Below are 27,039 nucleotides of genomic sequence, written 5' to 3' on the forward strand. Positions count from 1 at the left end.
ATCTGAACCGCAAAGCGTCGGGCCCCGGCAGATAACAGAGGGAGCCTGACTGCAAATCCCAGCTCTAGCGAGTGCCGGTGAAAGCAAAGGATGGGAGCGCAGGGGGAGGCGCAGCCCCGCACCGCCACAGGCGAGCAGGGCAGAGCCGGCCCCGCAGCGCACCCGCGGCGAGAGCGGGCGCGGTGCGGGGCGGCCGGGGCAGGGCTCGCTGCCGGGGGCCCGCGGCCCTCTCCAGCCGCCGGGGCGGGGGCGGCCCCGGGGCTGCGCTCCCGGGCAGCCGCGCCAGCGCCGCCCCAGCCGCGGGGACGCTCCCGCGTGGGCCGTGCGGGGGTGGCAGGCGACCCCCCCCCACACACACACACACACCGGCGGCCCCTCCCGCCGGGGCGCGGCGGGCCGGCTCCCGGTCGCACGTGGCGCGGCGGCTGCCCGCCCCCCGGCCCACGTGTGCCGCCGCGCCGCGCCGGCTCCCCGCTGCAGTCCCGGTGCGGCGGGCGGGCGCTGCGGTGCCGGCGCAGCGGCATGGCGGCGGCGGGCCCGGGCCGCGGCGGCGGCGGCGGCTGGGGCCGGAGCCGGGGCGCCGTGCTGCTGCTCTTCTTCTCGCTGTCGCCGCGGCCGCCGGCCGGGGCCGCCTGGCTGCTGGGGCTGCGGCCCGAGGACACGGCGCCGGGCCGGGTGTCCCTGGAGGGCGGCGCGGTGCAGGCGGCGGAGGGCAGCCGCTTCCTCCTGCGCCTCTACTTCCAGCCACCGCCCGAGGGCAACGGGAGCCGCGGGCCGGCGGGGGAGCGGGAGCCGCGGCTGGTCTTCATCGAGGAGGCGGCCCCGGCGGCGGGGGGCAAGGCGGCGCGGGGCCCGGCGGAGCGGTGCCGGGAGCGCAGCGCCTGGGCCTCGGACGTGGAGGTGGTGGGGCCGCTGCGCTCGGGCGGCGCGGCGGGCTCGGCGCTGGCCGAGGTGCGGGTGCGGGAGCCGCGCAAGGGCGAGGCGGCGGCGGCGCCGGGCGGGCGGCTCTTCTCGCTCTGCGCCTGGGACGGGCGGGCCTGGGCGCACCACGGCGCGGCGGGCGGCTTCCTGCTGCGGGTCCGGCCCGCCGCCCCGGCGCTGGGCGCCTGGCTGCTGCCGCTGCCCGAGGCGGGCTGGCTGCGGGCGCTGGGCGCCCTGCTGCTGCTGGGGCTGTCGGCGCTGTTCAGCGGGCTGCGCCTCTCGCTGCTCTCGCTGGACCCGCTGGAGCTGCGCGTCCTGCGCAACAGCGGCTCGGCCGCCGAGCGGGAGCAGGCGCGGCGGGTGCAGGCGGTGCGCGGCGGCGGCGGCACCTACCTGCTGTGCACGCTGCTGCTGGGGCAGGCGGGGGCCAACGCGGCGCTGGCCGGCTGGCTCTGCGCCTCGCTGCCCGGCGGCGGGGCGGCGGCGGCCGGCGGGCCGCGGGGAGCGCCCTGGCTGCCGGTGCTGCTCTGCGCCGCCGCCGTCTTCCTGGGCGGCGAGGTGCTGCCCTACTCCGTCTGCTCGCGGCACGGGCTGGCCATCGCCTCCCGCACCCTGTGCCTCACCCGGCTGCTGATGCTGGCCGCCTTCCCCCTCTGCTACCCGCTCAGCCGGCTTCTGGACTGGGCGCTGCGGCAGGAGCTCAGCGTCTTCTCCACGAGGGAGCGGCTGCTGGAGACGCTGCGTGCCGCCGGCCCGCACGGCGACCTGGTGCGGGAGGAGTTGGCCATGGTGCAGGGCGCGCTGGAGCTGCGCACCAAGGTGGTGGAAGACGTGCTGACGCCGCTGGACGACTGCTTCATGCTCCGTGCCGACGCCGTGCTGGACTTCGCCACCGTCTCCGAGATCCTCCGCTCCGGCTACACCCGCATCCCCGTCTACGAGGGCGACCGGCGCGACAACATCGTCGACCTGCTCTTCGTCAAGGACCTGGCCTTCGTCGACCCCGACGACTGCACCCCCCTGCAGACCGTCACCCGCTTCTACCGCCGCCCGCTCCACTGCGTCTTCAACGACACGCGCCTCGACACGCTGCTTGAGGAGTTCAAGAAGGGTGAGGCCGCCGGGCCGCCACCCCCCGGGCTCCCCCTGCGCCCCCTCCGCACCCCCAATGATTTCCAGGTCAGCAGCCCCCACGGCCCGCCTGGCAGGACCCGGCAGGTACCGGGGATGCTGGGGGGAGTTGGGCCCTGCATGTGCTGGTGTGGTGGTGACCCTGGTGTCACCCGGTGGAACAGCCCCCGGGTGGATCGCGGGCCTGCAACGCTGGTTGTGCCTGCCGTGTTGCAGAGACCGTAAGAGCCTTCGGCCTCAGAGGTTGCTGGCTCAGCGGGTGAGCCTGTCCCGCAGGGCTGATGCCTCTGCGGGGGCCTGGCAGCACGGGCACGGTGCTTGCCTCGCACCCCTGCCCAGGCAAGGCAGCGTTCGCCGCTCCGTTCTGCGCAGCGGAGTTTATGGCAGGAGATCACATCTTGTTACTTAGCTCTCGTGTTTTCAGCTTAGCAGTGAGAAGCAGGTCTAGAAAGTGTTTCTGTGCAAATGGTTTAAAGGAAGAAGAAAAGCCTAAGCCCTTAGAAAGAGCTGTACTCTTTTTTGCAGCTTTCACTGATGAGCAGTATTCATCGTGCAGCAGCTGCCAGCAGCCCCAGAGATGCTGAGAGCTGTTATTTCGTTAACCGTACCTTGAGAATACACACAGCATGTGTTTTTTCACCCCACTGGGAATTGTGTTTTGCTGCATGTTACTCGGTACGTCATGCTGTGGTGAGTGAGTCTTTAAGAAATGGCTGCAGCGGTGACATCCTGCATTATGTAACGCAGGAGGACAGCACCCGGCTCTGGGCTGCCTGGAGCTGCTCTGCCGCAAGCAGAGCCGATCATGTGAGAAAAGCCGACCCACTCCATCCCAGATACAGAGAAAGCCTCTCTGCGAGTCAGCTCCATGCTCATTTTTAGAGCTGGGAGGAGGGGAGGAGAGGACATTTCTCGTGTGCCAGGAAAGCAATCATCAGATACACACGGGTCAGCATCCTCACTGGAGATGCACAACTGTGATGCTGGATGTGATGATCCCGGAATCACAGAGAGAGGAGTTCTGTGTGGCACACAACACCTACCCTCTCTCCCCCTTAGCACAACTAGAGACTCCCAAGGGTGCAAATCAGCAATTTCCTGGTTTTCATACTGAGACTGTTAGCAAAAGCATTAAGGTTGCTCCCTGGGTTCAACCTTGATGAGCTGCAGTAGTTTCCCCCCCCCCCCCCGCCCCATCATGCCTCTTCTAACATAACCAGTTGTCTCTCCTCTTCCTAATTCCTTATGTGCTTCGCAGTTCCTTAACTGTGGCTTCCTCCACGATACTACAACATTACTGAAGTTCACCTGAGGTCTCTGCTACCTCTCCCTTGTCTAGAGACTTTGGTGTTACCAAAGATGTCAGATGACTTTGGCACAGTCCGCCTCCCCTGCACTTTATCTGATGTACTTTGATGTATTCAGCAACTTCCCCCTCCAAATTTGTTCTACAGCCTGGTACCCTGTGGATCAATAGACCTACAGAAATGGACTTGTGGTTGCTTAGCTCACTGCCCTTTGCTTGCCGCCCTCTCTGCCCTGCTTAAACACAGATGTTTTGTGTGCATCGCTCCCCGAGCTGACAGGTGCGTTAACAAGCCTTGCTACTGCCCTGCACTTTCACATGCTAGTCCTCATCTCAGAGGAAGATTATCCATCCTTCTTCAGCTTTGCTCCATTAAACTCCTGGCATTTCACTTCAGGCTCTTCCTCCCTTACATCTGTTTGCCATCACGGCCTTCTGTGGCATTTTGCTACAGCCTCTACATAGAGCTTTCCCTAAAACTTATTTCTGTTCCCACCTCACTTCTCCTTGTGTTTTCTAAATTACATGGCTGAAAAGCCTTGCTTTTGGTCTTATTATCTAACTCAGTGTGGCATTTGGCAATTCTAGCTCTTCCCCAAAATGTTCTTCTCCCCAGGTGTTGCTGTTCTCTTCAGAGTCATCTTCCCCCTATTTGTAGGCATTTGGTCACCCCCAGCACCCTGTGTTTGTAGATAGCCACCCCCCAGCCCAGCCCTGAACCCCTCCTAAACTCTCTTTTCCTAGTTCCAAATACAGGTTCTCATGCTGGCTCCTGCACTGCAACAGATGTTTGCTCCCAGCTGCCTTCTTTTTAATTTCTAAAATAAAGATTTCCCATTTGTAATTAAGAATCTTCATCACTGTCTCTTTTTCTGTGTCCGCTTGAATTATGGTGAAGTATCTTGTTTGATCCAATCAAGGTTGCTTTCCCTGGCTGGGTCTTCTGTGACACCTCCACTAATTAGAGAGTAGGCCGATTGCTTGTTGGTTCAGCAAGTGCTTAATGAAGGCATTCATCACTTCACACATCCTAGGTGCCTGCAGGACAGCAAATGCTCCCACTGATAAGGCCCAGGCTCTTTCTAGGAAATTAAAGTCTCCACTGAGGATGGGCATTGATAACCACCTCCAGGTCCTTAGGTCCCTGACAAACCTAGAGTGACCTTGCTAGCTTTCTTTTCCTTCTCCCATGATTAACTCAACCATGTTTTTTATCCTTTATTTCTTTTGGTTATTACAGTGTTTATACAAAATACCCATCACATTTTATAGCTTTCTTTCCTGGATAGCCATGTACACTTCTGATCCATTTCACTAATGATTAATGTTCTGCCATATCCACTATACCCATAATGTCTTTTTTTTTTTTTGCATAATGTATAAGTAACACAATTTTACTGCCAGAGCTCCTTGCCATAGTACACAAACATTTGTTCTTTACTGAAAATGTCAGGGGATGATTAAATACAGCACTTTGGGACTCTTGCTCACACCTCCGGCAGCACTTTCCCTTTTCCATCCTCTCTTCCTACTCACCGATATCACACTGTATTACCCTTGTTTACCTGATGCATTTCTTTTCTCTCATTGTGCTATCCTAGCTATGAAGATTATCAGCTTTTTTCCCCCTCTCTGGTCTTGTATAGCAGGGTTTGAAGGGAAGTTTTCCTTCATTGGTTTCTAGGTGTGCTCACACCTAACCTCATTTGAGCTCAGTTCTGTTAAGATACACTGATCTTTGCCTTAAATTTAATCCAGACATGAGTCACTAATACCCCCTCCCCCAGCAGGACCCTGTGTAGGTGGGATTACCCTTCCATGGACCCGGGGAAGGGCACTTCTGTAGCATCAGCTTGCCAAAACATTTAAACTGTATGAAAATAGTAGCATACACTTCAGTAGCACCTATGGAGCTAATGGTCCAGAGTGGTTACCCAGCTGTGAAGCTCCTGGTTGACAAAACCTGGCCCCTGCCCCATCACAGCAGAACTGGTCAAACTCTTCACATCTGCTCTTCACAAGCCTGCTGCTGCTGGTTTGGCACTAATTCCTGGAGAAAGGTGGTTAAATTGAGGACACTAATGGGAACTGGAAGAACCCAGAGAAGGGTGCAAAGAGCAGCAGGGCAGGGGGGCTGGCCTGCAAGAGGATAGCTTGGACTTGAACCCATAGCCCAGAAGAAGGGGGCAGCTGCTAAAACTGTAGTGAAAACCAGCATTACAGCAGCATGAGGCATGTCCAGCTGAAGGAAGGAAATCCTTATGCTGGAAGATGGTTTTGACTAATTTCGCATCAAAACTCAGTGAAATGAACTCAGAAGTAACAAGGACACCCAATTTGCCATCTTTTCAGGCAAGCTAGGCAGAGTCATTATAGAAGGCATGCATAGTTGTGCAGCATTTACATAGGAGTGCTAAGTGGAGGACACTGCACAAAATGTGTCTCCTCTTCTCTAGAAATAAGAAAATACATACCAGTACAGTAACTTTGCCACCTGCAACCTGAAAAAAGCTGACACTACTGAAGGAGTGAAAAAATTTGGATGCAATTTCTTGGCAACTTGTATTGGTACCTCTCGGAGTACCGATACAAGTACCTCGGCTCCCAAGAGGAAATACCTAATACACCAGAGAAGTAACTGCACCACATTTAGCGAGCTAAAGCAGTGTAGAGGGGCAGATGAGGTCCTGATAGGATAAACTTCACCTTAGGAATATGGAGCTAGGAGGAAAGGTTTATGCATTCGTTCAGTGTGATATGCCGTGGGTGATGCAGTCTGTTTCTCTTCCATCCCTAGAAGATAACCAAAGCAATGCATGTTGCAGCTTCAGTCCTGTGATACAACTCCTCCTGGGGAGCTCTTCTGCGAGGTCCACCTCCTTGTTCCATAGTGCCTTTGGGAAGGCATAGTCTTATCCCACTCCTCAAGTCATTTATGGATTTTGTTGCCTAATTTCCTGGGAGAGTCTATATATAGCAGTGGCACTTTTCAGCAAGTAATTTTCCTCTGTCAGAGGAACAGTAGAAATTTGCTCTTATGTTCTTTTTCCTGCAGCAGGGCAGAGGCTGAGATGCAACTCAAATTAGCCTTCTGTGGTTTGGCATCTTTTAAGAGTTACTAAAAGTAAATTCTCCACAAACAAACTTCCTGTCTTAACAGGGAAAACAGCCTGTCCTGCGGAGGACAGCTCTGCCCTAGGGTCTGGTTTTGCTTTTCAAAATACTCCACAGCCTCTATTAGACTTCTACAAATTGAACATAGCTGGAAAAGGTGCTTACACTTGCCAGGAACTGGGGTCAGTACCATTTCAGCTGCTTTTCTTACTGTCCTTCTTCTGAGCCTGCAGTCATTGCAAGCACAAAGCATGGCTTGACATTTAAATCAGCCTTCAAGAGATTTCTTCAAGTGTGATAGCCACTGTCTTGGGCACCTTGATAGGCTAAAGCAATGATGTCCCTAGCCAGCTTGTATGGGTTAAGGTTACCCAGGAACTATCCCACGTGTGCCCTGAAGGGCAGTTGCCAGGCTGAGAGGGGGTGAGGTGCTGATACACAAAAGCTGGCTTCAGTGACTCATGCTGCAACTCTGCCTGAAACATCACTTTGCTTTCCCCCCAAAACCATGCTAAATCTTACTGTGTGAACCTTGGGCTGCCTTCCGCCACCCCAGCAAGCCCAGGAGCAGGCCTGCTCCAGGGAGGTGTTCAAAGCAAGAGGGGAGCTGTGTCCTCCGGGGAGAGAGCACCCAGCTGGCCAGCTCCCTCTGGGGAGCTGTCAAAGGCACCTTCAGACTGAGCTGTGGGAAAGAATAAAGTGGCCTGTGCTACAGACACCAATGAAAACAGTTTTGTGTTGGCTCTTTAGCAGTTTTTTTAGCTTCAGAAAGCCTCAGCATCCTTGTAGGCTTCCTTAGGCTCCAAGTAACATGCAAAGGGGACCCACCATTTGTGGGCAGGCAGGCTCATACCCAGGAGGTCAGAACCCTGTTGTACAGCAGATGGAAGATGAGACTCCATGTCCCCTCTAATCTTCCCCTTATCTTCCTAATCTGTTTTGTCAATGGTAATATACCAGCTATTCCAAATATTCCATCTTTTCCCCATTTTTCCTTAGGATTAGGAAAAGCACCAAAGCAGAGTATGAGAAAGGCTTTTGTATTCTGCTAGAGACAGATGTAAGCAGATGAAGTTCTCATCTCTGGGAAGGTCTGGGTTAGATTAAGATTTACAGTTTTCCCTTTGCATGGTTCTGATTCCCCATAGAGTTGGGTGCCCCCACAGCCCTCCCTGTTGTTTCCCCCCATTTAGGTGTAGATTTAGGTGTGCATTGCCTCTAGGTGCAACCCCTCAGGCATGTGGTTTCACCTTCAGTGCAGAGTTATGGTAACACAAGAGCACATTCACACACGTTTCCAGTTCAAGAAGTTCAAAATGAGGGTCCCCACTTAACTTCACATGCAGGTCTGCAAGGGGGCATGGAGATGCTAGCAGCCCCTGGCCCAGAGAAGAGCTCTGATGAAAAACACACAGAAAATACATTTCAGTTACATCATGGTTGTTTCACAAATCAACATTATTTACCAATTACTCTTTTCATTTTTTTACCTTCCATTTTGTAGCTGTAAACAGTTCATGGCTTGTGCATGTACCTTTGATCTCCTAGTAACAGCTTTAGGTCTTACCATAAAATTCATGGAAATAAATTTCATGCTCAGAATGCTCATACCATGGAATGAAAGACAAGGCTAAGCATCTTTAACATTCCTCTGGCAGAGCACCTACATAAAAAATGATAAGGAAGTAGTCTGGGCTATATTTGCAGCCAGCAGCACTTTCTTTCCCACAAGTAAAGGCATTTCCATGTGTTCAGACCCTGTTCTCCCATCAGGGAGGACGCTTTGAGGTGGATCTATTGAGTCCAAGGTCATTTAGGTACCTATGAAAAACAAGGCTCCTAAAAACGGGCATAAATGCTTTAGATATCTGTTCAGATGCGTGCTCTATCCGGAAGCTTTCAGCTGTTTATATGAGCTCTGTAATTTAGCATTTTGAGGCATTAACTTCCCACTGAAGCTGTTGTTTGAAAAGAGCAGATTTCATGTAGCTCATAAAGAATTTAGTACAGTTGTATCCCATGCTGAGCAGACACTTAATCACCTATAGACTTCCTGTGCAAGAGCAGTCCTGTGGAGGCCGGTGAAACTATTCACACAAGTAAAGTTAATTGCCCATTTGTTCTAGCATTTGCCAAACCAAGGCTTTGATTCTCAAGTGTTTCACTGTGCTTTCCTGCATCAGTGATAGCCCTGTAAAATTCACATGTGACAGCTTGCTAGTGGGGAAGCAGCTCACCCTTATAATTCATTTCATTTGAGCTATCAAGCAACAGTTACAATAGCACAGTTTTTGGAATCAGTTTTACAGATCTTAAAGCTGGTTTAGATCAAGTTTGAGGTTTTGTTTAAATGATTTATCTCCCTCTGTTGTACTCCCACTGAGGCAGACCTGCAGGGTAACAGCTGCAGAAGAGAATGCAACCCCTCTGACATCCCCAGGTCTGTCCCTCTGCCACCCTCCCTTGGACATTGCTTCCACCTCATAAAATTGCCCAATTTCTGCCCTTATACCTGCTCCAAAAGACACTGCTTTTTCTTTGTGCAAGTGTAGCAGCTCCCAGGGCCAGGCAGGGGGATACAGCTGAGCTTGGCAGCATCCCCAGCCCACAAGGGAGCAAGCCACAGCCAGGGCACCTGCAAACCCCCACCACCCCTGCTGCCAAATTTATATAGTCTGTTAAAAAAGTGATGGGAGGAGACGCAGGACCCAACAGGGTTGGGGGGCAGGACTTTGTAAACGATCTCATGTCCTTCAGGTGGGAGATGAGGGCAAGTCAGCCCTTTCCCAACGGGGGCCAGCTGGGAGCAGCAGTCATTTGCACAGCTCTGTGAGGGGTGGGAGCGGGTTTGGGGGTGTTTTTGTGATACAGGTATCAGCTGGCTGGGCAGGGGCTAGGATCAGCTCACTCAGCGTGGGCCAGGAGCAACCACGTGAGTTGCAAAAATTTTCCACCACTTGGTACCTACTCCATCTCTAATGTGGGTGTTAGTCTGGAAACCTAAACCTGGGGGTTTATAGTGTGGCTACAAGTGTTTATTTTCTGTGAAAATGAAGAACTCTTGAGCACTCTGACAGCCCTCCTGGCTCTGCCCCCAGTGCAGTGAAACCATGGGTCTCTTCCCAGGCTAATGGTGCTGGGTTATTTCTAAATAATCTCATTTGCCGCTACGTGAACATGGAGCTGGAATCACATTTCTCTGAGGCTGCTCTAGAGTAAATTACAGCGTCGATGTAGGTGTTTGGCCAAAAAAAGAATTGCCTCCATTACTCTCTGACTGCCTTTAAGTAGCACCTAAGCTTTTTGTAAGGGCTCAGTGGTTTTGGGTTGCATGTAAATGCCATTAACAACAAGCTTTCGGCCAAAAGAAATAACTTCTCTCTCCTCGCTCACCCAAGGACTTGTAGGAGACCAGATGGCCCCAGTGTTTGGGAGCGAGGTTTGGCAAAGGAGACATTTTTGAAAGTTGGACTTTGCTGAGATGAAACGTAGCTGTTGCTGCTGTCTTGTGGCCAACTCCACTGCTTTTTTCTTTTTAAGTCTCAACTCGTGTTGCTTTATTACCCACTGAACAGACAAGATGCACAAAACTGTGTATGAAAGGAGTGAAATAGCCCGGTCCCAAGAACATGCTGAATTTTCAATGTCCCGAGGCTATTGATTTTGTTTTTTAAAGTGCATCTCAGTGCTACTTGCTGCGATGTTATGTTCTTGTTTCTAATTCTGTAGGCGTGGGAGGCAGCGAGCTGCTTTCTGAAATCTTGCAATAAAAGCTTGGTATGAGGAGGAGGGAATTTATACTGTGGAAAATGCCCAAGCTTTGCTGTGAGAAATGTATAGTGCTGATCTTGGGCTGAGAAATATCATTTGCTCGTCTCAGATCCAGGGCAGGGTTATTTGAAGGTTGCATGGTCCCCAGCAAGGCGTGTTTGGTGGGACTGCCGGGCTGCCCTGGATGCGCTTGTCCTTGTCCCTCCGCGGGGATGAGCCAGAAGGCACCAGCGGGCGAGGAGGGAGCTGTGCAGCAGGCGGGAGCCCACCCGTATTGCATCTTTATGCATAAATACTGTTCACACCCCCTTGCCCAGAGCAGCAGGCACATTTGTTGGGGAGGCTTTATGGGAGAAGCAGATGCAGATGCAGCTGCATAGCAGAAGGGACCTGCCCCCCTTTTGGGTGACCGTTGCTGTTCAAGGACCTCAGCTCTGAGCCTGTGGGGAAAATAAGGTGTTTGCAGCTTTCTGGAGGTCCCTGCAGTGCCCATGGTACATGTTGGGTTTGTGCAGGCATTGCAAAGGGAGACCAGGGAAACAGACCAAACAGAGGGAGGGAGAGTTGTTTGCTGTGGTGCCGATGAAGGACATTTTTAATATTTTAAGCAAAACTAGAGGTTCAGAACCTGTGCGTGCTGCTGAGCAGCATAGGAGCCACAGGGCCAGTAAGAAAACCGGTGCTGTTCGTTGGCAGGTCCATGAATACATCTGAGCTAGAAAGCCAGAAGTTGTTTGTGGCTTGGAAATTGGGTTCTGGTCAAGCTGCTGAGCAGGAGCATAAATCAGAGCAGACAATAAAGGAAGGGAGAAGTTGAACAAGTCAAAACAGCTTACAGAGAGCTGGACATGCGAAAGCAAATAGCGATGTTTCAAGTATGCCAAAAGCAAGAAGCCTGAGAATGTGTCAGCAGAGCTGCCAGCTTCCTGGGGCAAGTGGGGAAGCTGAGATTGTGACTGAGAAACACTGCGACTTCTGAGCAGGAGTCACCGTCATTGCAGCTGAAAGAAGGTCCTGGTCCCAGTCTGCTTGTTTAAGGTAACAAAGGGGAGGTGCTGTCAGGGGCAGGGTTTGGAGAAGACGTTCAGGTGCAAGCTGATGGCTTGAAAAGTGTTTAGCCTCTGCGTCCAGATGGTTCACCCAAGAGTTCTGCAGGAGCTGGGCTGAAAGCTGCAAACAAGCATACTCATTTCTGCATTAAAACCAGCTGCTGTTCTGAGGAACTGGAGGCTTTGCCCATATTTTAAGAAAAGCTTTAGGATCGGTCCAGACAGTGATGGATAGAAAGATGTGGGGGAGCTGTTCCTGGCAATTTGATAGGAAAGATAATTAACAGCAGAATGAGAAAACACCAGGAGGATGAGGGAAACCAGTACAGCCCAAGGACACGCTCACATTTCTGTGTTGGAGGATGCTGTCTCATTACTCTGTTACGAGTTGTCTCGTGCCAATGAAGCCGAGGGTAAGCAAGAAGCAGCTGGTATAATGTACACTTCAGTCTGCACAGGAGGCTGTCAAAGAGCTAAACAGAGTGACTCACAGCAGATTGCCTGGCTAAAGAAAGCAAGTGGCCCCAAAAAAAGAGTCAGGCAGAGTCCTGTGACACCTAGAAATTAGCCTGGAGAGTAGCAGCCCTGGTAGGCTGGGCTGCGTGTCCAGCCCTTCTCCTTGGGTTAGCGCGGTTGGGGTGGGTTTGGGTGATAGTGGCAGCTTCTGAGGTTTGGCTGTGATCTGTGCCTCCCACCGAGCCCCGTCTGCCTGCCAGCCCGCCGTGCTGGGGACCCCTCTCTCCAGGGGTGGGGGTCTCACTGCCGCTCTGCTCTCCCCCCGCAGGCAAGTCCCACCTGGCCATCGTGCAGCGGGTGAACAACGAAGGGGAAGGAGACCCGTTCTACGAGGTGATGGGCATTGTCACCCTGGAGGATGTCATTGAGGAAATCATCAAGTCCGAGATCCTGGATGAGACGGATCTGTACAGTTAGTGTCCCAGAGCAGCTACTGCGGTTGCAGGACGCAGGGTGGGAGCCCGCACAGACAGACAGACATGTGGGTAGGAAACAGGCCAGAGCAAATCGTGGTCCTTCCCCCAAGCAATTCACAGTCACGGTGGGAAAGACAAGAATGATGGAGAGATGCTGGTCAGATGTCAGGGAGTCTTGAATGCTCAAGACAGAGAAGCACCAGCATCAGTAGCTGGTAGCTGGGCAGGGCCTGACGCAGGGACGCGTGTGTTGGGCATGAAGTGCCCATGGGTGGTTCCTAAGCTCCTTTGCAAATCTGTGTCATGCATCCAGCCAGGGCAACCCAGGACTTGTTCTTGAGAAAGAAGCATGTTTCACCACCCTGCTCCCTTCCCAGGGTGATGCACGACACATTTTGTGCAACCTGCTGCTCCAGCTCTGCTGCTCCACAGCAGCCCTGCCATAGGGTGCAGCAAGATGTGCCTCTCTCCATACGTGTGCATGTGGTATGGAGCCCTGCAGCTGCAATGGCTTTGTGGCTGCTGCAGGTGGGCAACTGCTCTGCTCTCTGCCCTGCAGCGGACAATCGGAAGAAGGAGCGGGTACCCCACCGGGGACGCAAGCCCCAGGACTTCTCCGTCTTCAGGCTCTCTGACAGCGAGATGAAGGTGAAGATCTCCCCACAGCTTCTCCTGGCTACACATCGGTTCATGGCAACAGGTACCCTTGCCCTTGTGCAAGCCCTGCATCTCCCTGCAGCAGCACCAGCCCTGCAGGGCATCCCTGAGCTGTTCCTGGGTCAGGCTTTCTCCCCAGTGAGCAGTTTCCACCTGCCTGGACCCCCACCCCTGGCATGCTGCTGCTCCACCATCATGGGTCTACGTTTGGCTCCCCTCTATGCAGCAGCGTGCTGAGGCTGAGGCCATGCAGCTCAGAGGATGAGGGGTTGCCGGCAGCCCTGGCCCCACTGGGCAAGCGTGTGTTGCCTCCCCTCTAGAAGTGGAGCCTTTCAAGTCCCCCTACCTCTCCGAGAAGATCCTGCTGCGGCTCCTGAAACACCCCAATGTCATCCAGGAGCTCAAGTATGACCGAAAGAACAAGAAGGCGGCAGAGCATTACCTCTACCAGCGCAACCGCCCCGTCGACTACTTCATCCTCATCCTGCAGGTGCCAGGGGCCGAGGCGAGCAGAGGGTGGCCCGTCCCCTCCTTGCTGCCTTGCTCTGGGCTGCTTCAGCCAGCAGAGATGCGTACAGGGTGGCGGGGGTCCCTGCAGCCCTGGGTGGATTGGTGGCCAGGAGCACAGGGTGCCTGTCTGAGCGGGTTTTCCTTCCCCTTCCAGGGGAAAGTGGAGGTGGAGGTTGGCAAGGAAGGACTGCGGTTTGAGAACGGGGCATTCACTTACTATGGCATCCCTGCCATCATGGCTGTCGTCTCCTCCGGTAAGGGCTCTGTGGGCTCCCTCTGGCCCTGCCTTCGCTTTGGCAGCCTCCACGGGAGCTAAGCCGAGCGGTGGCCAGGAGGATGGGCTGGCCATGGGGTGGGGTGGCTCTGCTGCAGGGTGCGGGGCAGGCAGGAGCCCTTCCTCTGCAATTCATACACCTCCAGCTGTCGTTTCAGATAACGACGTGCGGAAAGTGGGCAGCCTGGCTGGATCGTCCTTCCTATGTAAGTATTTCGGGACAGGCTGGGGCTCTAAAACTTCTCCATGGCACCGGCCAGCTGGAGGAGGGATGGATTTGCACCCTGCAAAGAGCAGCTTGGGCTCTGTGCTGAGGTCACCCCCTCTCAAAAAGCTCAGTGGAGAAACAACGCACTGAGGGGCTGATGCCGCAAAGTCCCCACAGAGAGACTTTGAGGTCCCTTTGAGGTTTCAGCCGTGCGCTGGGTCCCTGTGGGTGGATCCCAGGGTGGCTGGCACTGCAAGGGGCACTGCCCACGGGCGGCAGCGTGCCCCTGCGGATGGGAGCAGTAAACCCTGTGACTTCTGGCATGGTGCATCTAGGTCTCAGCATGACATCTCTGGACCTGTTTGTGTTCCCGAGGCTCAGAGCATGAACTGAACACGGATCCCACGGCAGGGAAACGGGGGTTGCTCGGGAATTGCAGAGATGGGTCAATTTACCTGTGAGCCATTTGCACATGGTGGTGGGGGAAATTAGCTGAGTTAAAAATAAATGTCCCAGCCCTGGTAAATTCCCTGCCTGCAGAGTTGATGGGTTAACAAGCAGATCCCCTGCTTGCAGGAGTTAAGAAGCAGCTCTGATTAGGGGAGACTGTGAGCCCCCCCCCCCTTCTATGCTGATCACCCCTGCAAATGTTTAGTCGCAGGTGGTTTGGGAGCAGGTGGGGGCACATCCCTCATCCCAAACCCCAGATACTGCAGTCGGATCTGCAGTGCTGATGGTAAGCCGAGGATGCTCTGGGTGCCTAATCAAAACAAGGACCCACTAAGTTCAACCTTTAGGGTGGTGTAGGGAGGGGTGTCACTGAGAGAACAGGGAGAGTCCCTTGGGGCAGGTGACTGTCACTCCCATGGGTCCCAGTCTGCGTGCAGCTCTAGGGTCCACCTATTTCTTGCTGCTTGCTTTGCTTGCATTTGAAAGGCTGACTTGTGGACTGCTGGATTAACCCCTCAGTGTGCATTCTTGCTCCCCCATGCGTCTGCAACGCACTCAGTTTGGACAGAGGAAATCAGTGAAGTGGCTGATTCCCCCGGGATGTTGCTGCATGGCCCGATGTCCCCATCCAAAGTGCCCCAGCAGGGCTCAGGCAGTGAGTGCTGCCCACAGGTGATGGGGCAGGCAGGGAGCAGGCCACAGCCTTTGCTCCCTGTGCTCGCGTGTGACGCTGTGTCATGAGATGTTTTCTGCCATCCAGCCACCGCTGCCTGCTGCGGGACGTGTGCGGTGTCGCACCCTTGGCCAGCAAGGAGGCAGGGTGGGAGGCAGAGGTCGCAGGGTATTCCCCTTGTTGGGCTGGCATGCTCCTTCCTCCTTGAAGCAAAGCCCAGCAGTAATAAGTGTGAGTAGCGTGTCACAGTGGAGAATTCAGATGTTAACCCTTGAGCATTTAACAATTTGTTACTAATTAATCGTTGCTATGCAACTTTTTTATTGCCAGGCAGTCTTTGGCATCGGTGGCCGGGGCAGGGGTGCGGCAGCAAAGACCCGGCACGGCCAGCCCCGCGGCGCAAGGGTCAGGCGGTGAGAGCAGGGAGTGAGTGCTAGTGGTTATCAACCTGTCCTTTGCTCCTGGCTGGACGAGGTTGTTCTGGGCAGCACTTCGTGCTGGTGCCTTTGCTGGACTTTTATTTGCAGAAGGTTTCAAGTGGGGAGGATGAGGAACAGGGGTTATTGGGGGAGGAGCAGAGACATCAGAAGGAGGAGGCTGCAGGGCAAATTTCCTGGGCGTTTTACCTTTGAAGCAATTTAAAAACATTAATCACATAGGCAGCGGATGGTTCCTAGAGCATTGCAGCCACGCTGCAGGCACAGTGGCTGGAGGAGGGCAGTGCACCCCGGCCAGGAGGGCTAGCAGCTGGGGAAGCGTGGCTGTGGCTGCAGGAGAGGGTTGGCAGCCAGCGGGCTCGCGTCTCCCGCTGCTTTCGAGGTGGGCACTGCCAGCAGTGAGAGCAAAGATGAGGCGTCGGGAGGTGTTGAGTGCATCGCTCATGCTGTGTGTTGGGTCTCTCCATGCTCCCCCACGGAGCCCTGCACCCCTGTGGCATGGCCCAGAGATGATGCCGTGGCAGGCAGCTCCCCGCAGGCAGTGAGTCACAGGGAGGGGAAATGCCTGCCCTTGAAATTGTCACTGCTGCTGTAACCCATGGCAATACAACATGGAAAGTGAATGGCCTGTGATTTGCCCACTCTGTGGCAATGGGTCAGGCAGCCCTGGGACGTGGGGTCCTGGCTTCTTGTGGTTGCCACACGAAGCAGCTCCTGGTGGGTGGCTCTTCTCGGCATTGCCCCAAGTCTGCCGAGACCCAGGACCTTGCGGGGAGCTGCAGGCAGCCCAGCATGAATGCCTTTGCTTTGCATCATGCTGAGGCGCTCCTGCCAGCCCCTGCCTGCAGCTGTGGGGCTGTGTGAAGCAGGGGCTGTTGCAGAGCACATTCCCTCTCTGCCACCTGCCTGCACATACGGAAGCATCCCAGATGCCAAGCACAGTGACTTGGTTTAGCTTCAGTCCATCTCCCAGGTGGCACAAGCTGACCACAAAGTCCCCTCTCCTGGCAGCATCTGGCAAAGGGCTGGAGCAGGGTGCCAGCACTCAGCCGGCGGGAGGATGATGCTTTCTGCCCACACCGTGGCTCTAGGGAGATGGGCAGACATCTGGCTGTGCAGACAGGCCTGGCAGGAGCTGGTTCCCCCCAGCCTCACCTCCTCTTACCTCATCACAGAGCGGCCTGTTGCTTTACAGCATTCAAGTCTGTGTCCCTGCCAGTGTCCCTGTCCCTGGGGCTGGCGAGTGCCTCCCCAGAGCAGAAGCAAGAGGGTGTAAGAGGGGTGGGAAGGGATGCTGGAGGCAGTGGTGGCAGCCCAGCCCAGGGCTACTGGCTACACGATTCTTATTCTCATTCTTCCTCTTGGTCTGTCCCCCACCCTCACTTTCATCCCCTCCTTCCTTCCCCCTCCCTCTCTCTGCAGTGCCCGTCTCAGTGTCCCGTACCTTCGCCTTCAGCAGAGGGGACTCCCTGGCTGGCTCTCCAGGTAATGGGGGATGGCTTTGGGCAGGGACCTCTGCATGCACCAGGCTCGCTCCAGCTCCCTGTGCACGGTCCACCAAGCCCCCTCCACCCTGCGTGCCAGGCAGTGCCAGGAGAGAAGCACCCACAGCACCCTGCACCGGGCTGCTCCTCACTGGTTGGAGCATGGGTAGCAAATGGGGGACAGCAGCCTTGTCCCTGCTACAGCCTCCCCAGTAAGATGCAAATCCTAGGAAGAATGGAATGGGGACAAGGGCTTGGGCTTGCTTTGGTGTGCAGTTTCTGTAATTTCCTGCACTCAGTGCTTGGGTTTTCTTGCTACTTGCTGCTTCTGATGATGGTTACCCACAGTCCTGCATGCATGCTGCCCTACTTACTTTACTTTCTGGCAATCCGGGTAATAGAAGGGCATTTTAGCAGCAGAGCAAAGTCAGCAAGGTGTTGATATCACCCATGCGAGGAACAAACTGCCTTTGTTCCCTAATAAATCCCTGACCAGACAAAATCCATCATGCCATGTGTCAGAGGCCATCAGTCAACGTGAGTGACGGGCCAGCTTGCGGTGGCAGCCTCTGCTCGTGTTCTGTCGGAGTCAGGGTGGACGGGAGCCTGCCCTTGAGGCAGGTTAAGTAAACCCTGGCGGGCCGCCAGCTGCAACCAGGAGAATTTGTGCCAAATGCCGTGCAGTGCAGAAGGCCTGCGTTAGCAGGAGAGCTGTCAGTCAGCTGGTGTGACAGGCAGGCAGCAGCAGCCCTAACCTCTGCTGCCGGCACCAGGTCGGATGCCTGCCTGCCCAGCCCCTTTGGTTTGTGCAGGCACAGAGCCTCCGCCACCAGCATGCGCCAAGGACCCCACCACAGGTCCCCATAGGGCCCCTGCCAGCCCAGGAGTGCGTGCGGCACAGCCACCGGAGGTGACCGGTCCACCCCGGCCCTGCGCTGGCACCGGGGACGCGATCAGCACCGCAAGTGAGAGTGAGCGTTTGCCTCTCTGCCGTCCCTTCCTGCAGTGAACAGGTCACCATCGCGGTGCAGCGGGCTCAACCGCTCTGAGTCCCCCAACCGGGAGCACAACGACTACGGGGGCAGCACCACACAGCTCCACAGCAGCAGCAACAACATCTACACACCCGACTACTCCGTGCACATTCTCTGCGACGTGCAGTTTGTTAAGGTACCATCTGGGCTGGCAGGGACTGTCCCACCCCGGCCACTCCTGCCCAGGCACCCTCTTGCCCCACTGTGCCCCAGGAGCCTGGTGGGTGCCCAGTGGGCACTGGGGGGTCTTGCATTCCTGTTGCCCAAGGGTTTGGTGCCACGAAGTCCCCAGGAGGTCCCAGTGGGACTCGGTGCCCGCTGAGCTGGGCGCGTGTGTCTGTGTGCACAGGTCACCCGGCAGCAGTACCACAACGCGCTGGTGGCCAGCCGCATGGACAGCTCGCCCCAGTCCCCTGACATGGAGGCCTTTGACAGGGATTCAACCAAGGCCTCGACGGCACGGGGAACCCCACAGACACCCAAGGAAGATGCCACCACCCTCCTGAATGAGAGGAACAGCATCACATGTAAGTCACCCAGCAGCATCCCTTCCCTGCCATGGGCCAACGCTGCATGTCCCCTGAGACGGGGTGTGCTGGTACCCGCCAGCATGACACGCATGCCACCGCTGAGACGCAGTTGCACATGGCCCAGGGCACGTGGGCATTTACACGCAGACACCTGTGGATGCTGTTCTGCGCCTGCACATGCACACAGGTGTAAGTGTGCAGGCACGTAAATCCCTGTTCCCCACACGTTCGTGCTCCCTGGGCGTTCCTGGTGCTGGAACCTGCTGCTGTGGCAGGCGTCCCCCTGTGTCCTGCCCCAGGGCACAGCGCCTGCCTGCCCTGTGTCCCCACAGGCAGCCGCTCCGAGGGGCTGCGCAGTCCCAGCGAGTCGGTGTTCCTGCGCATGGAGAGCATCCCCTTCATCCAGGAGGAGCTGGCTGACAATGAGGAGAACAGCAAGCGGCAGAGTGAGTCTGGCCCAGGGGGACACATGACCCTGGGGGCAGCAAGGGCTGCGGTGCCCCAGGGCACTGCAGCCAGGCTGGGCTTTTGCAGGCAGTGAGTGCTGCGGCACCGTCCTGGAGGCAGAGTCCCCGGACAGAGAGGCTGGGGCCAGCTCATCGCCAAGCAGCTCTGAGGAGACGCTGGGCAGGAGACTGCTGAGATCCCTCAGTGAGTGACTGACCTGGGGAGGGAGCACCCAGGGGAGAGCTCTGCCCCGGCACCCCGCTGCCCAGATCAGCTGCTCCCCAGCCCCATCCTGGGGACACCCTGCATGGGGCTGGCATGAAGCAGGGGGACAGCCCAGGTCCCTGGCAGTACCCCAGCAGCAGGCAAAAGTGCACCTAGGACTAGCTCAGGCAGAGCCAGCTGCCTGGTCCTGGCCTGACCCCATGCACCCCCTACCCTGAGCACCCTTGGCCCCCAAGCACCCAGCCCTAGGCACCCTTGCTGCTGCAGGTGGGCGCAAGCAGCGGCTGTCGCCGGAGGGTGAGAAGACGCCAGAAGAGAACTCCAATCTCGGCCCATTAATCACCTGATCAGCAGCGTGGCCGGAGCACAGTGCTGGAGGCCCACGCAGACTGGAGGTAGGAACCTGCCTCTGTGCAATACTCCTTCCCCAGCAAATGGGAGGTTGCTCAATTTTAATAGCATAAAATCAAGTTTCAAGCAGCAAAGCCAACCAATGCGGTTTGGAGCCCACACGTCGCTGGGGGCTGAAGCAGGGTCAAGGGATGCAGCAGCAGACTGACCATCCTTAGGGCAGGAATGGATTTTGGAGACAGAGTGTGACCCTGACTGGTGTTTTCACAGCTAGAAATGTATGTCCGCACCAATATCCCCAAGCTGGGCTAGGAAAGGTGCTGCAGGTTTGAGCAGCAGCAGGTCAGGAAGGGCAAGCTCTGGCTGCCTGCACCAGGCTGCGCTTGTGTCTTCCAGGTCTGCAGCATGGGGGTCTCCTGCCACAAGGCTCATGTTCAACAGCAGCAGGTCTGCACTCGCTCGCTGCCTGCCCGCCCGCCTGCCCGCTCATGCCGCCCCTCCCTGCAGGACTTGTGCAGAGCCCCATCCCCAGGCGAGAAAGGATGTGCCCCCGGCAGGGCTGAACCACCCAGGCGGCCTGGACCAGCTAGCTGGAGTCCGAGGGCCCTTGCCCAGCTGCTCCCCGGTAGCATCTGGTCTCAAGGAAGAGGTGGAGAAAGGAAAGGTGGAGAAGTATCTGGCACAGCATCCCTGCGGGCAGAGCAGGGAAGGGCGGCCCAACCCAGAACGGCCCTTAGCATCATTTACCATCCCCATCCCAGCAATGCCTAGAGCCCCTCGGTGCTGGGTGCTGCACAGACGTGGTCTCCGCCATAAGGAGAACGTGCTATTTGGGGGGTGCCACACGCAGCTCAGGGCCCCAGCACACGTTTGTGCCGTGCCTAGTGACATGCATATTCACAGCACCTTGCGCACGCTGACCATTGACACAACCTGGCACGCCCAAACCCCTCCTAGGCACAGGGCAGGGAGCCCAGCTCGCTGCCGAGCACAGCCCCCCTCCCTGGGGAGGGCCGCTGCACCCTGCATTGAACCATCCTCCTCTCTGCACATGGCTGCCTGCGCCGGAGAGGCTTGTGCCGAGCCTTCAGGTTGGTACAGACCAGTCAGTAGTTTTTGTAGAGGCTGAACGCAACGGGGATATTAACATTAAAAGTGATTTCTCCCTGAGCAATGCCCTGTCTGTGTCAACGAGTATAGGGAAAGATGCGTCAACCTCTCCCACGATGCTAGGCTGCCCTCATACCTGCAGCCAGAAGTGGCTGGAGTAACAGGACTCAGCATCGCAGAAGAGAGCAGGTAGAGGACCAGGTCAGCAAGCACTCCCCAATTTCTCCCTGTGAACCTAGGCTCTCTGTCACTTTTTCTGCCAGGAAAGCACTCGGCAGTGCTGAGAGTTACACTATAGCAGTGCAGACAAGGACAAGAAGAACAGGAGTTAATATCATGCCGTTGCAAACACAATAGTGGGATACATATGCTGGAGTACAGCCTGACAGATAACAGAAGAAATCTCACAGTTCACCAATGCTGATAAAACTTCAGCTGGAATAATTGCATCCCTGTCTGGGCACTGCTCTTCTAAGGAAACACACAGTAATTGAAAGGAGGCCAGAGGAAAGCCAGGGCTGGAAAACAACCTACCCCAAATGCTGAAGGAAACAGGATCACATAATCTTAACTGGTGAATGATATAAAGGGGAGAGAGGAAGTTTTCAAATACATAAAAAGCTGTTGCAAAGAGGAAAGGAATAATCTGTTGCCATGGTAAGTGGGATAATGGGTAATGAGCTTACACTACAGAAAGGGAGAAATTTAGGTCACTCCTTAGGAAAAACAAGGCTCGTAAGGCTAGCAAAGCACTGGTACAGATCACGTGTGGGGTGGGCCAGGCTCCACACCTAGAGGTCTGTAAGGACAGAAGTGTAGGCAGATGTCAGAAATAACAAAAGGAGAGTTGGTTCCTTCAACTCATTCTCCTGCAACCACCCATAGAAGTCATCCTTTAACCACTACCCCGTCATCCCAAATGTGGCTGGACACCAAGAGGAGAAAAAGCTCCCCACCTGCACAGAGGAAAGGCTGCCTCTGGCTCACTCAAACACTAATCTGAAAAGGACAAATGAGGCGCCATGCACTGTCTCTCTGCAAGCACAGCAAGGGAACAAGGCACTATTTTCTCCTTCACTAAGTTGCAGCACAAGCAAAATCCAAGAGCAGCAGTGACTATCACTGACCCAAGGAAAGGGGCCGTTCCCCTTTCTCCACCAAGATGGCAGCAGGAGGCTGCTCTGTCAAGGTAGTAATATCAGCTCACAAATAGACCTGCAAACAGTGACTGCAGAGAGCAAAAACAGATGGTCCCAGCTCTTTTTCAGTGCCAGAAACACAGGCTGTTGCTGGCAGGCCCTGCTGAAGCCAGGGGGAGTAGGTGGTGGTTCACCAGGGTCCTGCTGAGAAGGAACAGGAAAGATCTGCTTTTTGACACATTAGCAGCAGGCCAGGAGCTCCAGGCCAGGTATATGATCAACACACAACTATCCAGAAGGCAAGCACATACAGAGAAACAGGGAACAGGATGGGCCAGACAGCACAGGGCAGGGTGCAGAAAGAGGGACACAAGATAGACGTAGAAGGAATTGGTCAGCTTCACGTAAAGTCACAGGGAGCTCTCAACTACTCTCCCAATAGGACTGTGCCCCATTAGTAACAACCGTGATCCTCAGAGATGCAACACAGCACGGAGGAGAAAGGGAAAGTCTTGAAATAAACTAAGACCCAGTGGACAAACCATGATGCTGAGCCTTTAGTCTCAGCCTGGTAAGAAGCTAGCACAGCCTGAAGGCATGACATCACACAAGGCAGGGGTAGTGTTCAGAGATGGAGGTTTAATTTTCTGTCAGCAACACAAAGAAGCCATTATCACAATTACGAATGTTTGCTCGCATAAGGCTCAGAACCAGGTGGGGGAAAGCCAGCAACAGCTTTGCCCCTCCCCAAAATACTACTGAGTGACACTCACAAGCTGTACAAGATCGCAGCTGATTGGGCTGTTATCCCACAGCACATTGCACTGGCACCGGACTTCATCTAGATCAAACTGATCAGTTACATGGAGTTGATTTGGATGTACTAAAGATGCAGCTCTAAGTGCCTGAAGACCAGGCTGCTGTTAGTCAGACAAGAGCCAAGGCAGCTCATGCTGCCCCCACCCCTCCTGGGGGCACTGGCTTACCATATTGCAAGGGGTATTTCAGAAAGGTCAAAGATGATTATCCCTGATTGAGCTACTGCTGCCATCTTTATTAAATCCCAAGAGGTATGGAACAAGGCAAGCCATGAGCAGGGAAAGACATAGACTACACACTACAGCTTTGGTGACTTCATGTAAGTTTGGTTGTTCATGTGCTTCACTGGATTTTTGTGACGGCTTCATGGATGGACTTGGCCACATAGTCCAGGTTCTTGGTAGTCAGGCCACACATGTTGATGCGCCCACTAGCCATCAGGTAGATGTGTTTTTCCTTGATCATGTACTCCACCTGCTTAGCTGGGGAAACAATTGGACATCAGGTCGGAGCAGTGACCCCATAGCTCAGAAAAGCCCAAAGAACCAGTCAGGGCTGCTTGAATATTTCACAACAAGCAGAAAGCTTCCAGCACTGGCCACTAAAATGCTGCCTGATGCTTCATCCCTGCCTAGCCACAGAGGCAGTGATACCAGGACTCCAGTGAGGTCCCCGAGATTCCTGCCTGGACTGCTTCAGCCCAGTTCACCGCCAGGAAAACTGTCCTCACCCAATCCTCCCTTCACCAGGCCACTTGGTACTTACGGTTCAACCCAGTGAAGCTAAACATGCCGATCTGCTCGGTGATGTGGTTCCAGGTGCCGGGGGTCCCCAGGGACTCCAGGCGAGACCGGAGCTCTGACCGCATGAGCAGGATCCGACCTGCCATCGTCTTCACATTGTCCTTCCTGCAGCAGGCAAGAAGCAGAGCATGAGGACAGGCACCTGTCTGCTTTGGAGCCATCTGGCCAAGCCTGGCACTCAGGGAGACAGCTTCCCCCGAGCCTTGGTGACACGTACCACTCGGCAAAGAGCTGTGGGGAAGAAAGTGTAGTTGCCACAATGCGTGCTCCCTGGGAGGGAGGGTTGGACCAAGTGGTGCGCACAATCTTCTCCATCTGGGACAGCACACGCTGCACATTGTCTGCATCCTTCCCCACCACAGTCAGGTTCCCCACACGTTCATCTGTGGACAAGCCAAGAGTCATGAGCCATTGGTCCCACACACCACAGCAAAGCAGAGCTCTTCCCACCCCCCAGCATGCCAGCCCCATCTGTCTGGGTATGATGCTACTGGGCCAGCTTACTGCCAGACACTCACTGTAAAGCCCAAAGTTCTTGGAAAATGACTGTGCACAGAAGAGCTCAAAGCCCTCGGAGACAAAGTACCGCACAGCCCAGGCATCCTTGTCCAGGCTGCCAGAGGCAAAACCTTGGTACGCCGAGTCGAAGAACGGAAACAGGAACCGTCGCTGCAAGGAGGAACAGTGTTAGAGGGAAACCCCTTCCCCACAATCTTCACTTCACCCCCCGCTGTCCCCGTAGCAGGGAAAAATGACCATTGAGTTTCCGGGTGGATACAAAGGAAACATGGTCTGGCAACACCAGACTGGGATGTTTTCTTTCTACTGGGGTAAAGGAATAGGAAGACTAAAGTGGTCAAGAAAAGGTCAAATGCAGGAGAAAACTGCATTTGAGGACACAGGCACAAGAGAGGCACCGCCTTATATGCTACTATGCAGCACCTGGGAAAAGCATGTGCCCATGGAGAATCTTTCCAGCATGAGAAACCTCACTGCAGCCCATGCCACAGAGTTTGAAAGCAAGATCTTAGAGGCAAGGAGAACTGGGATGCTTCTATCCTCTAAGCACAGACAACCAGCATCCTGTCAGCCTCTCCCTTCAACACCTGCCCTGTGGGTCTCTTCCAGCTCCTGCCACATCTCCACATTCCCTACAGCCCATCTCCAGCTGGCTCAAAAGCTATCTGTCCCCTCAGCACTGCTTTAACCCCAGCAGCAGCCCATACCTTCATAACAGCAGCAATCTGCTTCCACTGGTCAGGAGTAGGGTCTGTGCCCGTTGGGTTGTGTGCACAGGCATGGAGGATAAAAATGGAGAACTCTGGGGCTTTCTGAGGAGAGAGCAGGTCTTGGTCAAACACACAGATGAGACTGTGCACCCACAGCAGAGGGAGAGGCCCCGAGCTGCTCTGGGCACTGTCAGTCTCTTTTGCAGAGATCCACTTCCAGGCACAGCACACAAGAGCCCAGCACCAAGCTCAGTCCATCCCATGCCAATTTTACTCACCTCCATGTCATCCAGCAGCCCCTGGAGATCCAGACCCCTCTTGGCAGCATCCCAGTAGTGGTAGGTTCTAATATCTTTAAAGCCAGCATCCACAAACACAGAGTTGTGGTTCTCTGAAGAAAGAAATCACTTTTCAGAAAAGCCGGACCCACCTCCAACAAGCCACCTTCTCCAGTCCCAGTATCTCCCTAAACATCACCAAAATACATGATGGAGACACTTACACTCCCTTTACCCACAAGGGGAAGGCCCCTCTCTCGCTACCCAGGCCCCTGCACTGCAAGGAGCTCAGCTGTGCCTCCCTCGCCCGCTGACCCACAGGGCTCCCTGCAAGGAGGCAGCAGCACTGACAACAGCACTCACCCCAGGACGGAGCAGAGATGTAGACCGGGGTCGCCGTGTTGTTGTTTCCATTGTACCATCGCCTCAGAAACTCTGCACCGATACGCAGAGCGCCCGTCCCACCCAAAGACTGAACGCTTCCAATCTGCAACAGAGAGAGTTGCCAGCAGGGTCCACCCAGGTCAGCCTCGCTATCGGTGCACAGAGAACAGAGGTGCTTGCAAGAGCAAGACAGGGTCCCAGACATGCTCCCTGGGCACCCAGCCAGGGCACCATCCCCTTCCAGTGGTCTTCAACCTCCTTCAGCACCCAGGCCCACCCTTATGCCTTCTACAGTTATAAACAGACTCCAGTTATTCCTGTTACTTTTTGGCACAGAGCAGATTCCCAGCTAGTGGCTTATTTCAGATAAGGTAGTCTATTATCTGATTTCAGTTTCCCATGGGGCAACCATTAAAAGACAAGGGAAAAACCAAATTTCAATCACAGCCCATGTTCAGTCTTTCCTAAAAACTATGACTACTCGCACAAATGGCTTTGCATACATGGGTTCATCAAGTAACCTACAACCAGTACAGACCATGTCAGCAAAAAAATCCCCAAATCCTGCCAAAATGACATTATTCCACACATTTGCACTCTTCTGCTCTGTCTGCTAGAGAGACACCCTGGGGATCCCAGCAGCTCTTCCAGCAAGGAGCGGTCTTGCTCCCTGTCCACCACCTACCCGGTTTTCCTTGATGGCAGGGCTGTCGTCACCCAGGGAGATCCGAGAGGCATTGGCCCGGAACTCGGGCAGGCCCAGGATGGGCAGGTACTCGTGGTTCAGGCTGTTGTCGTTGGCGATCATCTGCTCCACCTTCTTCACCACCGGCAGGACCCATGGCTTCCCCTCATCCGTGCGGTAGGCTGCGAGGAGAAGGGAGACCCGTCCTTTCTACGCCCGGGGGGACGCTGGGCCTCCCGGCCGCCCGAAGGGCCTGCCCGGGGCACCGACACCCGAGGGCGGCGGGCAGGCCAGCACAGGGCCGCCCCCACGACCTTGACGCTGGCCGGTGACCCGCTGCCTGCGCCCCCGCCCCGCCTCGCCGCGGCCCAGTGACCTTTCGAGCCCGGGTCCCGCTGCTGCCGCCCAGCCGCTCCAGCAGGTGCGGGGGCCGCCGCAAGGGCACCGGCAGGCCTGCCCCGCAGGAAGGGACCCCTCCGGGCCGGGGGAGGCCACGGACTCACCGCCCACGCCCAGGTTGACCTTCCGCGCATCCCCGTCCTCCCGGAAGTCCGCCGTGAGCTTGAAGACTGCGACGGGCGGGGCGCGGGGGACGGCGGTGAAGATGGAGGCGGCCATAGCGGCGTGGCTCGCTCCGCTCCGTTCCGTTCCGCTCCGTTACGGGCGGCGCGCGGCGCCTGGAGGAGACGCTCACCTTCACCGGCGGGGCGGGGCCGCCGCACGCCGCCGCCAATCAGCGAGCCGCCGGCGGCCCCGCCCCCGTCGCCAGCCAGCGGCGGCCCTGCAGCCCTTGGGGCGGAGCGCGGGCAGCCAATCGCGGCGGGGACGCCGGCCGGCGGCGGTCGCCGCGCACGGTGACGCGAGCGGCGCGCGGACGTAGGCGCCGCCTATTGGCGGCCGGCTCCCCCCCGGCCCCACCACCTCCCCGGCGCGCGCGGGGTGGGCGGGCGGCGGGGCCGCCGCGGGGTGCAGCGCCCGGGGGCGCGGGGGGGTGGTGGTGGTGGTGCCCGCCCGGGGCCGGCGTCTGGCCGGGGGGTGCCGGCAGGCCCGGGGCCGCGGCGCAGGGGCGCAGAGCCGTCGGAGGGGCG

General features: G+C 56.0%; 2 protein-coding genes across 2 annotated transcripts; one reads left to right on the plus strand and one right to left on the minus strand.

Annotated features, from left to right (window-relative positions):
- The first annotated feature begins 522 nt into the window (after positions 1-522).
- CNNM1 (cyclin and CBS domain divalent metal cation transport mediator 1) lies at positions 523-19,500 on the plus strand. The gene is made up of 12 exons (XM_075717684.1): positions 523-2,032; positions 12,077-12,220; positions 12,784-12,924; positions 13,202-13,371; positions 13,546-13,645; positions 13,824-13,871; positions 16,856-16,918; positions 17,924-18,087; positions 18,301-18,478; positions 18,814-18,927; positions 19,016-19,132; positions 19,421-19,500. The coding sequence occupies exons 1-12, from the start codon at positions 523-525 to the stop codon at positions 19,498-19,500; spliced, it is 2,829 nt and encodes a 942-aa protein (XP_075573799.1).
- Positions 19,501-22,914: 3,414 nt separating this feature from the next.
- On the minus strand, positions 22,915-26,569 carry GOT1 (glutamic-oxaloacetic transaminase 1). The gene is made up of 9 exons (XM_075717730.1): positions 26,455-26,569; positions 25,952-26,133; positions 25,246-25,369; positions 24,883-24,995; positions 24,602-24,706; positions 23,894-24,044; positions 23,593-23,758; positions 23,338-23,480; positions 22,915-23,054 (listed from the first exon to the last, which is right to left on the minus strand). Exons 1-9 carry the CDS (start codon positions 26,567-26,569, stop codon positions 22,915-22,917), a joined length of 1,239 nt encoding a protein of 412 aa, XP_075573845.1.
- Between the last annotated feature and the right edge of the window lie 470 nt (positions 26,570-27,039).

This window comes from Pelecanus crispus, chromosome 10 (genome assembly GCF_030463565.1).
Source record: "Pelecanus crispus isolate bPelCri1 chromosome 10, bPelCri1.pri, whole genome shotgun sequence".
In the NCBI taxonomy this organism is placed as follows: Eukaryota; Metazoa; Chordata; class Aves; order Pelecaniformes; family Pelecanidae; genus Pelecanus; species Pelecanus crispus.